At 39.8% G+C, this 14,101-nt stretch overlaps 4 protein-coding genes and 1 pseudogene across 4 annotated transcripts; all 5 read right to left on the reverse strand.

Moving 5' to 3' along the window:
* On the reverse strand, window positions 176-3,406 carry LOC18774333 (probable nucleolar protein 5-2). Its single transcript, XM_007208399.2, has 9 exons — window positions 3,298-3,406; window positions 2,938-3,037; window positions 2,703-2,744; window positions 2,409-2,588; window positions 2,109-2,273; window positions 1,778-1,978; window positions 993-1,490; window positions 788-922; window positions 176-712 (listed from the first exon to the last, which is right to left on the reverse strand). Exons 2-9 carry the CDS (start codon window positions 3,013-3,015, stop codon window positions 392-394), a joined length of 1,620 nt encoding a protein of 539 aa, XP_007208461.1. The 5' UTR covers window positions 3,016-3,037; window positions 3,298-3,406; the 3' UTR covers window positions 176-391.
* On the reverse strand, window positions 4,126-9,658 carry LOC18775338 (double-stranded RNA-binding protein 3). Its single transcript, XM_020566259.1, has 5 exons — window positions 9,445-9,658; window positions 9,270-9,316; window positions 6,090-6,337; window positions 5,780-5,999; window positions 4,126-5,569 (listed from the first exon to the last, which is right to left on the reverse strand). Exons 3-5 carry the CDS (start codon window positions 6,333-6,335, stop codon window positions 4,401-4,403), a joined length of 1,635 nt encoding a protein of 544 aa, XP_020421848.1. The 5' UTR covers window positions 6,336-6,337; window positions 9,270-9,316; window positions 9,445-9,658; the 3' UTR covers window positions 4,126-4,400.
* LOC18773676 lies at window positions 6,344-9,633 on the reverse strand (annotated as a pseudogene).
* LOC18775495 lies at window positions 10,292-11,599 on the reverse strand. Its single transcript, XM_020566260.1, has one exon. The coding sequence runs from the start codon at window positions 11,522-11,524 to the stop codon at window positions 10,508-10,510; it is 1,017 nt and encodes a 338-aa protein (XP_020421849.1). The 5' UTR covers window positions 11,525-11,599; the 3' UTR covers window positions 10,292-10,507.
* Window positions 12,818-13,916, reverse strand: LOC18772510. Its single transcript, XM_020566261.1, has 2 exons — window positions 13,720-13,916; window positions 12,818-13,566 (listed from the first exon to the last, which is right to left on the reverse strand). Exons 1-2 carry the CDS (start codon window positions 13,803-13,805, stop codon window positions 13,059-13,061), a joined length of 594 nt encoding a protein of 197 aa, XP_020421850.1. The 5' UTR covers window positions 13,806-13,916; the 3' UTR covers window positions 12,818-13,058.

Here is a 14,101-nt window from a genome sequence, read left to right on the forward strand (position 1 = left end):
GGGCGGAAAAGAAAGAGGGTTCCCTAGCCCACTCTAGATTTTAGAAAAGAAAATGTTTGTGAGAGAGAGGCAGAAAACTTCCCATCCAATGTCAAGTGAGAAATATTATGCCCTTAATTTTTTTACAGCAGCAGACAAATTAAAATTTGGAAATGTAAAGAGACGCAGAGAACGATTGGATGGGCAAAACGATTCTCTTGACCAACTTCATGTAACACTGGTCTATCAGAAATTAGAGGTTACATAATAACTGCATAAGTAGTTTGAAATGACCACACCTAGCAAAGAAATAAAACAACAATGACCCGATTTTATATATAGAAAAGCTGACTGATTGCCCTAACTTAAACAAAATTGTTGAGTTTCCAATCATTACAACTTCCGAAGTTCCTCAATCATCACTTTTCTTCTTCTTCTTCTTCTCTTTCTTCTTGCTTGGCGTATCAGATTCTTCTTCAGCTTGTTTTCTTTTCCTTTTCTTCTTCTCTCCAGCATCAGCATTTTCAACCGCATCAACATCCTCAGCTGAATGCTTCTTCTTCTTCTTCTTTTCCTTCTTCACGGGTTCCTCTTCTGCTTCCACATTTCCATTTATGTCATTTGACGCAGGCATGTCTTCATCATCAGCCTTCTTCTTCTTTTTCTTCTCTTTCTTATCTTCTCCAGCAGGTGTCGTTTGGCCAAGAACAGAATCTGCTGCGGGATTATATGCCTACAGAGAACAGAAAGGGTTAAAATAATCAACTGACAAACTGAAATAAAAATCCCAAAGAAACATTTGTCAGACCTTGGCAGCAGTTATCAATCCTCCAGCTCCCTTCTTGCGATCCTTGTCGTAGACTTCAATCTTTGGTTTGCCTTTAGCTGATCCAGCAAACCGACCCAACTCTCTGCCTTCAAGATTCCTTAACCGTGCTTCAAGCTGCGCAGATGTTTATCTCTAAGCAGATGCTTTCAAAATACTAAAAGAAAACAATGAGCAAAATACATACCTTGGCTCGATTTTCCAGTCCCATTGTGTTATCTTGGTTATCTCCAAGAGCATCATATCGAATTGCTAATGCAGTTTTTGCTGCAAGTGAGCGGGATATTTTACCCTTGAGCTTTGGTGCTGCTTGACCAATCAAAGATGCATGGTAGATAAGCCCATATTTTGGTGTTGCATGCTTAGTCTTCAGTGCTCTGAAGAGAGCCTTTTCAGCTCCAAGAATCTGAACCGTGCTCCCAGGCTGCTTTGCAAGGTTCAACAAGCTACCACCATGGGCAATGAGGCGAGCACCAACAAGCTCTCCAACGAGAGCAGTCAAATTTGGCGCAATGGTGTTCATCCTGTTTTTTAAATAATCATATAGCTGAGCTCTGTACTCAGAGAGAGAGAGAACTTGGTCACAGAGTTCTTTGATGTTAATCAAATCAAGCTCGCTAACTTCAGTTCCCATAGATATCATAGCTGCTTCCTTCAATTCAGTTTCAACCTCCTCTGGCAATATCTGTTATATTTTGACCAAGAATATGAGATTTATTAGCAACACAAAAAAGTGTGATGATAAAACACAACTACCCTTATATACCCATAGGCTCTAGCAAGGGAGATTTAGAACTTAGTTATAGAAGATTTGTTCCCCAATGATGATTAAATGTTAACCCAGGAAAAAATGTGTGATGGCAGCAACTTGGTCACAGAGAATATTCAACCATAGACAGAGGGTGGATACACTGGAAACCCATAGGAGATATTATTATGATTACAGCAGCAAAACAAATCACCAAATCTTACCTCGGAGAAATCAAGCTTTGCAGCATTGGCACGATAGCCCATCAGCTTCACTGCCTTGGCATAAAGGATATTGTCCTGGACAATCTTAGCAAGCTCTGGAAAATGCCAACCGTACCATTCTCGAACCCTCATTGCATATGTATTTAGCTCTTTATCAAGATCATCAAGCAAACCAATGGCTTGAATAACCATTGTATCAACCTGGAATTCAGTAAATTATATTAGGTCTACAGAAACCTCCCAAAACGAAGCTATAACTTGAAAGAGCAGATTAATTTCAATTAGCCACAGTACAAAGTCCCAAGATGTCAATTCATAATTAAAAGCACACCTTTTCAGCACTGAACTTAAGCTTGTATCGAGATAAACTATGGGATAAACCCAAGCTCATTGGTGCCAAATCTTGAACTTGTAGACCAGCTATGAGTTCAGTCAACTGATTTCTTACACCTCTCATCAACTCCATAACAGAATTGTTGTGAACACAGTCTATTTTCTGCAAGAAAATACATGCACCAACTTAAATAATGTGAAACACGAAAATATCAACTTTCAACAGACCACTATGTACTTAATCATCAAAAGGTTTCACAACAGTTCCAAATTTCTCTAAAGCAGAGCACTGGCATACCAGTTTTTCCTTGATGACATTTCCAAGCTTAGAATCTGCAACAGCCAGAGTTTCGCCACTGCAGTGCGCACGCAAGAACTTGCGCAGACCTTTGCTGGGTTTACTGTCAATCAGCAGGGTTGCTGCTTCCAAAGCTTCTGATGTATTCTCAAACTTGGAAAAAGCTTTCAGTTTGACAACCTAAACCAATGCCATGTACTGATTAATGGATAACTAACAAAAAAATATTTTGGAGCATGAATAAAAGTAAAACTAATACACATACTACACACACATAAAAACACAGATAGACACCTGTCTAGCTGACTCTGCACTTGAAAATTCCTTCCATAGATCCTGCAATATAATTTAAGAGAGACACGAAATCAGACCCAAAACTTAAAAGCTGAGATAAATAAAGTTGCAAACTTGCAAAGAAGGCTAGGATAAAAAATAAATAATGCACAGAAGCATTTTTCACAGATTCCTTCACTCTTCTCAGACATCAAACAAAATACACACATAAACACGGTTTTAAGACAGTAATTACCTCAACTTGGGAGAGCTTCCCTTCATTCAACACTTTAAATAAGGCAAAGCCTGCCGGAGTTTCGAACAACACAAGCATTTTTCCAGCTTCTCAAACACACCTATACCAAAATACACAAGCATAATCACCCATAATTATTTTTTTTTCTTATAATCACACGGCAACTCTGATAGCAACAAAATATTCCTACTAATACACCCAAAACCCATCAAGTTCAAACTTTTACTATGAAATTAATTGCCCCACTGATCATTTTTAAAATTCACAACTCTGCACAAGAACAAGAAAAGCCACACGAACGTGTATATACAGAGGGAGGTTTGTTCAAGTACAAATAGTCATTAAATCGTAATTTCTTACCTCTTTATGTGCGGAGCTGCGAGAGAGGGGGAAGGGGGAGAGGGGAGAGGAAAAAGCTCAGAAGAGAAGGGTCTAGGGTTTATTGTTCCAGGTGTAGAGAAAAGTTGTATATTTATATAGTGGTCTCTCTAGGATGACTGAAAAAAATGCACGACATGTTTGTGAACGACATCTGTCACCGGCTGGGGGTACTCTGGGAATTTTGAAAACCTATCTGGACATTTGTGCCCCAAGAGTTGTAAGAAATTACGGTGATTTTTGTAACGTGGCAAGCGTGCAAGGCGGGTGCATAATGTAACGTTGGGCATGTGATACATAGTTCTTGATACACTAAGGTTTTGGGGGTTTTTTTCACGGAATTTTTTTTTAGTTGGTTTTTTTTGGTGTTTTTAACCTGTAAATTGAAAAATATTTACCAAAACATAAAGGGCTTGGAAATTTAGATCCCGACTGATTAATATCTAAATTTCATATTTAAAGTAGATAAATATCTTAAAATTCTAAACACCCCTAGCATAATATATTGAAGTTTTAATATGTTTGTGAATGCTGAAAGTAAACTGAAAACATTAGCAATACTGTAGCATGTTTAACACCACAAAAATATTGGTTTTAAACCTATTGTGCTAAAAAGAACGTAAAATGAACACGAAGTACGTTTATTTTTTGAAAGATGCAAAAAAAAAATATATATAAAATATAAAATCTTGAAAGTTTAATTTTTTGAATAATTATCCGCCAACTTGAAAGAGATTCCAAGTCCAACTAAAGAGTTAGTTGGTAAATTATGTAGAGTTTTGAGGAATAGGATAAGAACATTTTTCTATCTAGTATCAACACAAAGCTATATTTCTCTCCCCCTTTAGCCAGTACATATATCACTCACGTACTTTGAATAATAAGAATGAACGTCTCAATCCTGATAAAGCTCAAAGAATCTGATCTCAAATTTATACAAGGAATTCCAAAAAATAAAAATAAACTACTGCTTTATTTGTAATTACTTTGCAGAAGCATCAATGGCTCACAACATCAACTACCAAAAAACTAATAGGACTTCTGTATTATCTATACTTGAATCATATATGAAGTTTACTAAGCACTCAACTTGCTTTTGACGTGTCTTCTTGATTGGTATCTTTCTTCTCCATGTTTGGTAACTCTCTCCTCTGGCTGGAACTTGGCATTTTTCTTGCTGGTGGAGCTGAACAAACCGGTACAACTGATCTAATTCGAACAGCTGGTGCCATGAAGCTAGGTCGTAGTCCTCCCAGTTCTATTCTTTCAGGCATGGGTGCGGCTGAAGACGAAGGAATCCCAGTTCTCATTCTTGGTGGAGCAGGAATCCTGTTTGGGAAATTTTGTGGTCTTGACCCCAGTGAAGAAGTAGGCCTTACAGTTCTCATTGTTACAGGATCTGCGGCAAATTGTGGTCTTAGGCTTATAGGAGTACTTACTCTTGGAGGATTTTGGGGTCTCAAATTAGGCCTACAAGAGTCAAAGCCGTGAGGCCTTTGTAATCCGAAGTCAACTGGCTTAAAACTAGGATCCATCATCCTAGGGTGAGGCCATCCAAATTGCCCAGTTGGGTTGCATTCCAGCTGAAGTCTTCCAACTTTGCTTCCTAACTCACCAAGGTTCTGTTTCTCATCCTGAACTTGTTCCTGGATTCTTAGTTCTGTGCCGCTGTTTCCAGGACTAAAGGGATCTGACACTACAGATAGAGAGTACTCGGGTGATTCTTCTGGCTTTTCTTCCTGTATCTCTTGAATAGTCACTGTGGACTTGCCCCTGATTGGGTTAGGAACTAAATGGTTTGAGAAGCAGAATGATGGGCCTGATGTAGCAATTGTAATTCTAGGTCCCGCAGAGGTTGACTGTTGCCCCCTTGCTGGAAAGTATAGACAGTGATCAGGGTGGAGCACAGATTGCATAAATGGAAACATCTGAGGAATAGATGGAGTAGCTAGTGAAACAGGAAACGGCAGCAGGCGATTTTGTTGCTGCAATAATTGCTCTTGCTGCCACAATTCATACATTGGGGAATAATTAGAATAAGCCCAGTTCTGGAATTGCATAGGATATAAGCTTGGTGATGGCAGGGTAGATTTGTTGTAGATGGGAATGTATGTCTGCTGTCCATGTCGGCGATCACTTTGAGTATTTTTAGACTCTGACGGCTGAAAACTTCCAAGAATACGAGCAATAATTACTTGTTCCTGTTCTTCATTGCCTCTAGACTCTGCTGAAGAAGTCGAGCCACGTCCAGCCACTGCATGGATAACATGAAATAATTTACATATATTGGCGTTTACCTTCAGTGAAGTAAATTACAGATATGAGCAATTTCCCTGGTTGAACTGGTAAGCAGCAAAATGCATAAAATAGCGCATGGAATATTTCAAGGCGAAGCACAACATGCTTGTTTTCTAGAGCACACTCAGAAGAAAAAGAAAACGAACAATAATGAGAAAATGCATACATCTTTTCAGGGCTGTCCAAGCAGCCATCGCAGCATTTTTCTGAGCTTGTTTCTTTGTCCTAGATGGTTCCCCCATAAAGCTCATTCCTGCTAGCTCAACTGTACATGAGAACACAGGAACATGGCCTGGTCCAGATCGAACAGTCGTATAAACAGGAAGGTTCAACCCAGCTCTATGAGCAGTTTCCTGAAGCAAATTCTTGTAAACTCCAGTTTCATCCTGTGCAGCAAAAGACCACAATACTAATTATTGAACAACTATGCACTATCGAACTAAAAGAAGAAAAGCAATACAACTTTTGCTACTAACCAATACTCTTGCAGCCAATGCTCTGGAAGGGCCTCTTTTTGCAAGTGTGCTCAATGCTACTTCTGCTGCAGCATGTTCTGCCTGTCTAAGAGTAGAGCAAAATGTAGGACTTTCAAAAGTTTCTCCATTGAAGTTGACTGTTGCTTTGAATCGAGGGGCATGGTCTGGTCCTTCTCGGATGCATGAATAAGATGGCAAATTGAAGCAACTTCTCTGAGCCAACTCTTGCAATTGGTTCTTATACATGCCTGTGTATACATGAAACAATGTGGCACATGCCATGGTAGGTTATTTCATTAATTATACACTTGGTGGATGACAAGGGTAATTGGTAAACTGTTCCTAAATTTTCATCATTAGATGATGGTCAGATTATGTGATTTTATTACAATATCTTATTTGCATACGAATTGACATACAAAAATTGAAAAAACTTTTTGACACTAGAAAAATAAAAACTTCAGCCTCAGGTCTTGACTTGGCAGCAATTCTTGTGGGGATAAGTTTACAAACAGGAGCTGAGCTTCAAAATTCTTGTTACAAACTAGCCACGTCCTCTCTCCACAAGAAGACCCTCATCACCAGTAATCATTACAGGAGCATTTCCCATCAACAAAGTGATGGAAACGATTGGCATCTCTCACAATAAGTTCCCTCCTCACAATCTTATATATATATTTAGTCACATTGTGACAATCAACACATACACGCAGATTCTTGGTGATCCTAATCAAGCTCCCAGCTGGTGTGCTTAAAAGTCCAAATGCAATGGCTAATCTCTCACTGTGGTCCCATTGCAACCTTACCTTCGCAGGCTCATCCACGTCACGAAGAACACCATTTGTATCAGGTACATAATCAGAAGCCTCAACTGCTACTCTTAAATTCTCCAAATGCTGATGAATCTCTGCCCAAGTTGGATGTGAGTTGTCTCCAGCAAAAAATTAGTAAACTTGGTGTCCTACTTCAATCAAGCTACACCCTGGTGTTTTTTTGAGTCCTTTCGTCCTCATGTGGCTTTGAATATAATTTACAGAATCCCATCTCCTTGCTTGAGCATAAATGTTTGATAACACAACATAAATTCCAGGGTTCATGGAATCAATACAAAGTAATCTATCTGCTGTCTTTATACCCCAGATCAATGTTCTTGTGAGCGTGACATCCATTTAGCAATGCTTCAAGAACATAATTTCCTGGTTTATAAGGCATTTGCTCCATCAATGCCTCTGCTTCTTCAAATCGGCCTGCTCAGCTTAAAAGATCCACATAACCAGCGTAGTGTTTTTCCGTCAGCACAATGTCAGGGTCTCTCTCCATGCTATGGAATAATTTGATCCCCTCTTCGACAAGTCCTGAGTGACTACAAGCAGTTAGAAGAGAGAAAAAGGAGGTCTCATTTGGCTTAAATCCCTCATCCTTCATTCTTCTATAAACGCCAAGAGCTTGCAGTCCATAACCATGAATACCATAGCTTGTTATCATAGAGTTCCATAGGATAACATCTCCACAAATGGAGCAATTTTCAAATATCCTCTCAGAATACTTTATTTTTCCACACTTCGCATACATATCAATCAAGGCTGTCATGTTAACTACACCAAATGCATGGACATGCCGGATTAAATTACCATGAACACTCCTTCCTTTCTTCAGAGAGTCTAAATGGAAACAAGAATGGACTAAACTAACAAGAGTTACTGAATTTGCAGCAATTCCCTCTTCTCGCATCTGACAGAATCGTTTCAAGGCTTCTTCTGCATGCCCATTTTGTGCCAATCCTACCAGCACAGCAGTCCATGTAATCACGTTCCTCTCTTCTATTCTGTCGAAGACAAAAGGTGCTTGCTTTATTGCACCACATTTAGAGTACAGATCAACAATGGCAGTGGAAAAAAAGGGATTTAAATCAAAACCCCTCCTAAAAGCACAACAATGTAGGATTTTTCCACTTTCCAGATCAGCTGTTGGAGAACAGCCCTGAACAAGGCTCACCATAGTCCCAAAATCAAACCTACCATCACTTGTGACTAATCTGTGGAAGAAGACAAAAGACTTATGTACCAGCCCATTTTGAGTACACCCCAATATCATGACATTCCATGAAACCAAATTTCTTGTCTGCATGGTCTCGAAAACCCAACAGGCACTTTGCATTTCACCCATATTACTATGCATATCAATTAGTGAGGTCCGTACCTCATTACCCATTCCCAGTCTAACTATGTACCCATGAACACATTTTCCAAGCTTGAAATCCCCACCTTTCATGCAAACTTGAATTATGCTGACCATAGTGACTAGACTTGGCCACCCCACAACTACACGTTTCTAGAAACATATCAATTGCCTTACTAAACTGACTAGATTGCACATAGCCACCAATCATGGAATTCCAACAAACAACATCTCTTTACGGCATCCTATCGGCAAAACCTTTGTGCATCACCAATCTTATCGAATTTCACAAAGAAATTAATCATTGAACTCCCCAAGAACCAATCACTTTCAATTCCTTTATCCACAACTCTCTTAATAACTTCCATATCCCTTTTATAATCTGATAAGCGCATGCACGCCTCGAGTGCAAATTACACATATAGCTATCAGTCTCCAAATTGCAAGAACCCATCAAACTAAACAAGTTAAGGGTCTCATTGTATCTCTCTTTTCTTAAATACCCATAAATCATGGCATTGCATAGAATGGTTATTGGGTGGAAAAATTGATCGAACACATGACGGGCATCAACCAAACTACCCAAATCAGAGTAAACTTTAACAAGCTTACTGGTGATGATCTGGGAATGGATGGCCTTGACCCCGATCAGTCTTTCTGAAAATTGTTGTAAGAGTGACAAGAATTCATGAACATTGGCAGGTGATTGACTGAACTGGGAAGATGAGATTGAAGAAGAAGAAGAAGAAACATATGCTGAGAAGCAAGATGAGGGGCAGAGTCTGAAGAGTAATTTGGGAGCAAAGCTGCGGATATGAAGGGGCCCATCTTAAAAGTTATGATATATAGAACAACAAACAACAACTATTGAATTTAGTTTAGCAATTGACCAAGAATAAAACAGAATTCTTATGATTTAGAATACAAATGAAAAGAAATTCATTGTCAAACAAAAGCAAAGGAAGTAAATCCTACAACCAAAAACAGAAATGAATCATATACCTCAAATAATTTGACAACATCCCAAATAGAAACTCCTCGTCAAAGACCTGAAGAAAAGAAACATATCATATAGTAAGAGAAGATAGAGAGAGATAAATCCAAAACCAAAATCATATACATGGTGTGGTTCCAAAAAAAGCAAATAGATAGCGAGCAAATCGAAGAAAACATTGACCTTTGAGCGCTTATCGGCACCAAGATCAGCAGCCTCTACAATTTCTTCCCAGCAGCAATAGAGTATCGAAGGCAACTGTCGAGTCGTCTATCGTTCTTGCCAAGTACATAAAGTGTGGAGCTTCAATTTCTTGAACATGTCATCAGCTCCGGAAGGTAACTGTTGCTCAGAGTAGTGTCCGGTTTCCATGATATTTGTGTTGTGTTGGCCGGTTTTTTTAATTTTGTTTTAAATGGTTGTTGTTTTACCGTTTTACCCTGTTTTAATTAAATTTCCGGTTTTGAAAATTTTACTTCACCAAAGGCATTTGTGGGTTTTTCAAATGTTTGACTTTCAGGCCTTTCCAAGCATTTTAAAGATTTTTAAAGGTTTCACTTTTAAGTCCTTCTGTCTATATAGATATAAATAATAGAAAAATTGATATATATATATATATATATATATACAAATTACCATTACGGAGTTGAGTTTAATCTTCAGATTTGATTGTATTGAAAAAAATGCAGGCGCTATCTACACAGTGCTGAGGAGATGAGAAAATCAAATTAATATGAACTCCACCATTTCTGAATTATTATTATTAAGGTGGACTGTCCTACAAATATCACATTCACAAGTGCGTCTCCCTCAACTTGTTCTATACAAATGAAATGCACTATATATACTTGTGGTACATAGTGTTGCGTGCAGAACTCTATTTCCACACTGTATATCAAAGTCTTCATCTTGATGTAATTTAATTACTGAGGGTGGAAGGTTATCATGAAATTGTGTCATTTTCAATGAAATTATAAATATTTTAGATATATGATCTGAATATCTGTGATAAGGTTAATACAAAGTGGAATATCTGTGCTGGATTAATTGCTGAAAGAAAGCTTATTTTATTACTTATTTCACAAGGCATGCATGTCACCAACACAGGTTACTCAGACCACAATGCCTTTAACATGTAGCTAAACAGGAGATAACAGACACAGAGAGAGTAGCGAGATTAGACCAAACCAACGGAGGAAAATAACCCAATAAAAGCCCTTTACCATCAGATCAGATAGATAGTTGTTCATGGCCATGATGGCACATTGAATCTGACATTTCGCTTTGCAGCATCTGTCTGATATTCATCTCGCTTTGCACTTTCCTTCAAGTAGCGCAAGGCTGTTTCCATGTCATCTGTTGGGGTGGTAAGTCTTCCCTCGCGACCGGGAGCTGGTGGAGCCCATGTCGAACGGATTGGCCTAGCACCGTTGGATATCACGGTTGGTCCCACGCTGCCACTATCATTTTTGCGGTGGTAGTCATCGTAGTTGGTGTTTCCATTTGGCTTGTACAATGGTTTGTTGTTGTAGTCACTATAATCACCATAGCCTGTAGTGCTATTATGCCCGGTTTGCTGGGGCGGTTGGCGCCAGTTTACACCGCTCATGGGTCCAACCCTAGAGGGTTGATCACGGCTTGCTTCAGTGTGGACTTTGGTGAGGAAATTACCAACTTCCCGCGGATAATCATGTTCGGGGCTGGAAGTCCTGCGCAACCTTTGATCATCAGCAGCATAACCATAACCTTTCACAGGGCTTGAAGGCTTGTGCAGCTTGTTGTAATCATCAACAGGATAACCATAACCTTTCACAGGGCTTGAAGGCCTACGCAGCTTGTTGTGATCATCAACAGAATAACCATAACCTTTCTCAGGGCTTGAAGGCCTGCGCAGCTTGTGATCGTCAGCAGAGTAGCCGTAACCTTTCACAGGGCTTGAAGGCCTACGCCACTTGTCATCAGCATACCCGTACTGTTTCACTGGTTCAACAACCACTGTGGGAGGAGAGCTATGCTTGTATGCAGCCGGGAACGCAGGTGAGAGAATACGTTCCTGAATGATTGTCTCAGTTTTTGTTACATAGGCCCCTGGATTATGGAGGGGAGTGCAACCAATGATTGTTCTTTGTGTTCCGTCAGCATCAACGATGACTGTCCGACACTCGTCGTCTGTATAGCTTGTCTTGCTCCATTCATTTGGGTGTGGTCCTGCCCCCTTTCTGTTAGAGTAACCTGATCTATAACCGTAATCATAGCCGGCCATTTCTTAGGCTGAAGCTTTGAACTATATGATTTACTTTGAGGACTTGTTTCTCACTTGAAACATGTTGAGGCCTCTCCTTTAATATATATATTGAAGGTACAGATATTTTAGCTTTCTATCACATATGCTTCTTTCTCTGATGCACTTCATCATTCCCTTTCACATTGCCAAAGTGTTGAAAGAATCATATTCTGCCAATTCATGGATTGGGACCACCTCCATTATTCTGAAGTTCTGATCTTCACTGTTTCATTGGGAGCATAGTTTGATTGAACTTTCTGTCGTGTCCCGCCCGCAACTATAGATCCTGGTTGGCCATTCTCCTCCCACCCATATCACCTCATCTTCAGGACTACTAGGCTTAAAATGTTTCCCCTGAAGAGATCCATCAAGGATCAATTCTACACCTTTGGCCCAAATCTAGATTTATTCCCTTTTAGGAAGTCTGAAGAATCATGTTCTGCTCACACATGGATTGAGACATCCATTAAACACATGATCCCCTGTCATTTCCTCTGTTCTGAGCAATTGCAAATCCACCCAAGTTTCCTCCCTTATTCGTTTAATCTGTGATGTATTCTTAATGTGAACAGAATATAGTAAAGAGAATAACTTCACACAGAAGGCTAGCTTGGTCCGGCAAATTCCATATGCTAAATACCGTCGCACACTTCTCTAATATTCTTTTATTCTGGGATTGGTTTCACTCCCACATGAGATTAAGACCTCGACTTCTTGATGTTTCAGCCATAATGTGATGCCTATCTATCTCCTTGATGTTTCAGCCTCGATATGATGCTTCTCTTCGGAAGTAAAATTCTCTGCAAAGAGAACTAAACCAATCCCGGTGAGCTCATGCTAAAACCAGATGTTCCAACTGCCAAGGTGGCAGTGAGCATGTACACAAGGAAGGCTTGCAGACAGCTACAATCGAAGCCATTCTTTTTCTCTCTTTTTATTTTGGAGCATGTCATTAGTAGAGATGTAGTTACGAACTGAGAGGAAAGTCTCTTGTCTCGCATACAATAGCTTACTTCTGACCTGTTTTACACCTTATGGATTCTTTTGGTTGAATAGTGAATAGGGCAAGTGATGTACAACATATGGCAGAGATGTTCGAAGAGCAACTCGAATAGTGCACAGTGCATACTTATGAGGTTACCGTTCGATTGCCATTGCTTATTACTTTAGATATTATCTTGATATCCATGATCAGGCTGATAGAGAGCCGATCATAAACTATAATTACTTGTTAAGATTATATAGTTACAGAACCTATAATATACCTTGGGCTTAGTTGCTGAAAAGCTTATTTTATTTCTAATTTCACAAAGCAAACGTGCCATCATCAGCACAGGTTACAAAGAGTGCACCTCAATGTATTACAATACAGCTAAACAGATGCAGATAACAGAAAACAGATAGAGTAGTTAGGTTAGACCAGACCAACGGATGAAAATGACCCAAGAAAAGCCAAGCTGAAGCATAAAGCACCAAGCCTTAATTAGCATCAGACATTAGTTGCGTGAATTTGTCATGTTGTTCTTGGCCATGCTGAAGACTTTGCACTCTCCTTCAAGTAGTGCAGGGCCCTCTCCATGTCATCTGTTGGAATGCTGAGTCTTCCATCACCACGAACCGGAAGTGTAGAAGTCCATGTTGAATGGCTTGACTTACCGTGGTAGCCACCGTGTGATGTCAGATTGATTGGCCCCATGACACTATCATGTTTGCGGTTGTGGTGGTAGTCGTCATAGTTATCATTCCGAATGGTGTTTCCATTAGGCTTGTACAATGTGTTGTTGCTGTAGTCACTATAGCCACCATAGCCCGTAGTTCCATTGTATCCAATTTGATTGGGTTGTTGGCCCCAGGTAATGCCATTGAAGGGTCCAACCCTAGGATCACGGCTAGCATCAGTGTGGATTCTGGTGTGGAAGCCATCAATGGCGTGTCGTGGTGGGCTTGGAGGCCTACGCCAATTGTCATCAGCAGCATAGCCGTAATTTCTCACTGGCTCAACAAGTGGAGGAGAGCCATGCCTGCATGAAGGTTAACAAAGGTGAGTGAACATGATCATGAATAATTCTCTCGTCTCAAACTTTGTGACATAGCTTTTACCAAAAACAAGAGGAAAAAAAAGTTTGTATGACATAGCTCCCCCGCACTCATCATTGTCAGCAGCATTTGCATACCTTGTTTGGCCCCATTGGTCAGTATACGATCCTACCCCGTTGCCGGTAGAGTAACCTGATCTGTAGCTGTAATCATGGCCGGCCATTGCTTAGTTAGCTTTGAGTTTGGAACTAGCTATATGACTCGACTTCTTTCTCACTTGGAACATGTTGACGCTTCTCCTTGTATATGTACACAACAGCTAGTTGTGCTACTTTTTGAGCACATGTTTCTTTTTCTAATGCACTCCAAGATTCCATTTGAATTCTTCGATTGCTAAATGTTGAAAACGAATCATGTTCTGCTTATCCATGGATTGTGACCTCCATTACCTTCACTGTTCAGAATACATTGCTTCTACCAGAAAATTAAGGAGAGAGAGAGAGAGAGAGAGAGAGAGAG

This window comes from Prunus persica, chromosome G6 (genome assembly GCF_000346465.2).
Source record: "Prunus persica cultivar Lovell chromosome G6, Prunus_persica_NCBIv2, whole genome shotgun sequence".
NCBI lineage: Eukaryota > Viridiplantae > Streptophyta > Magnoliopsida > Rosales > Rosaceae > Prunus > Prunus persica.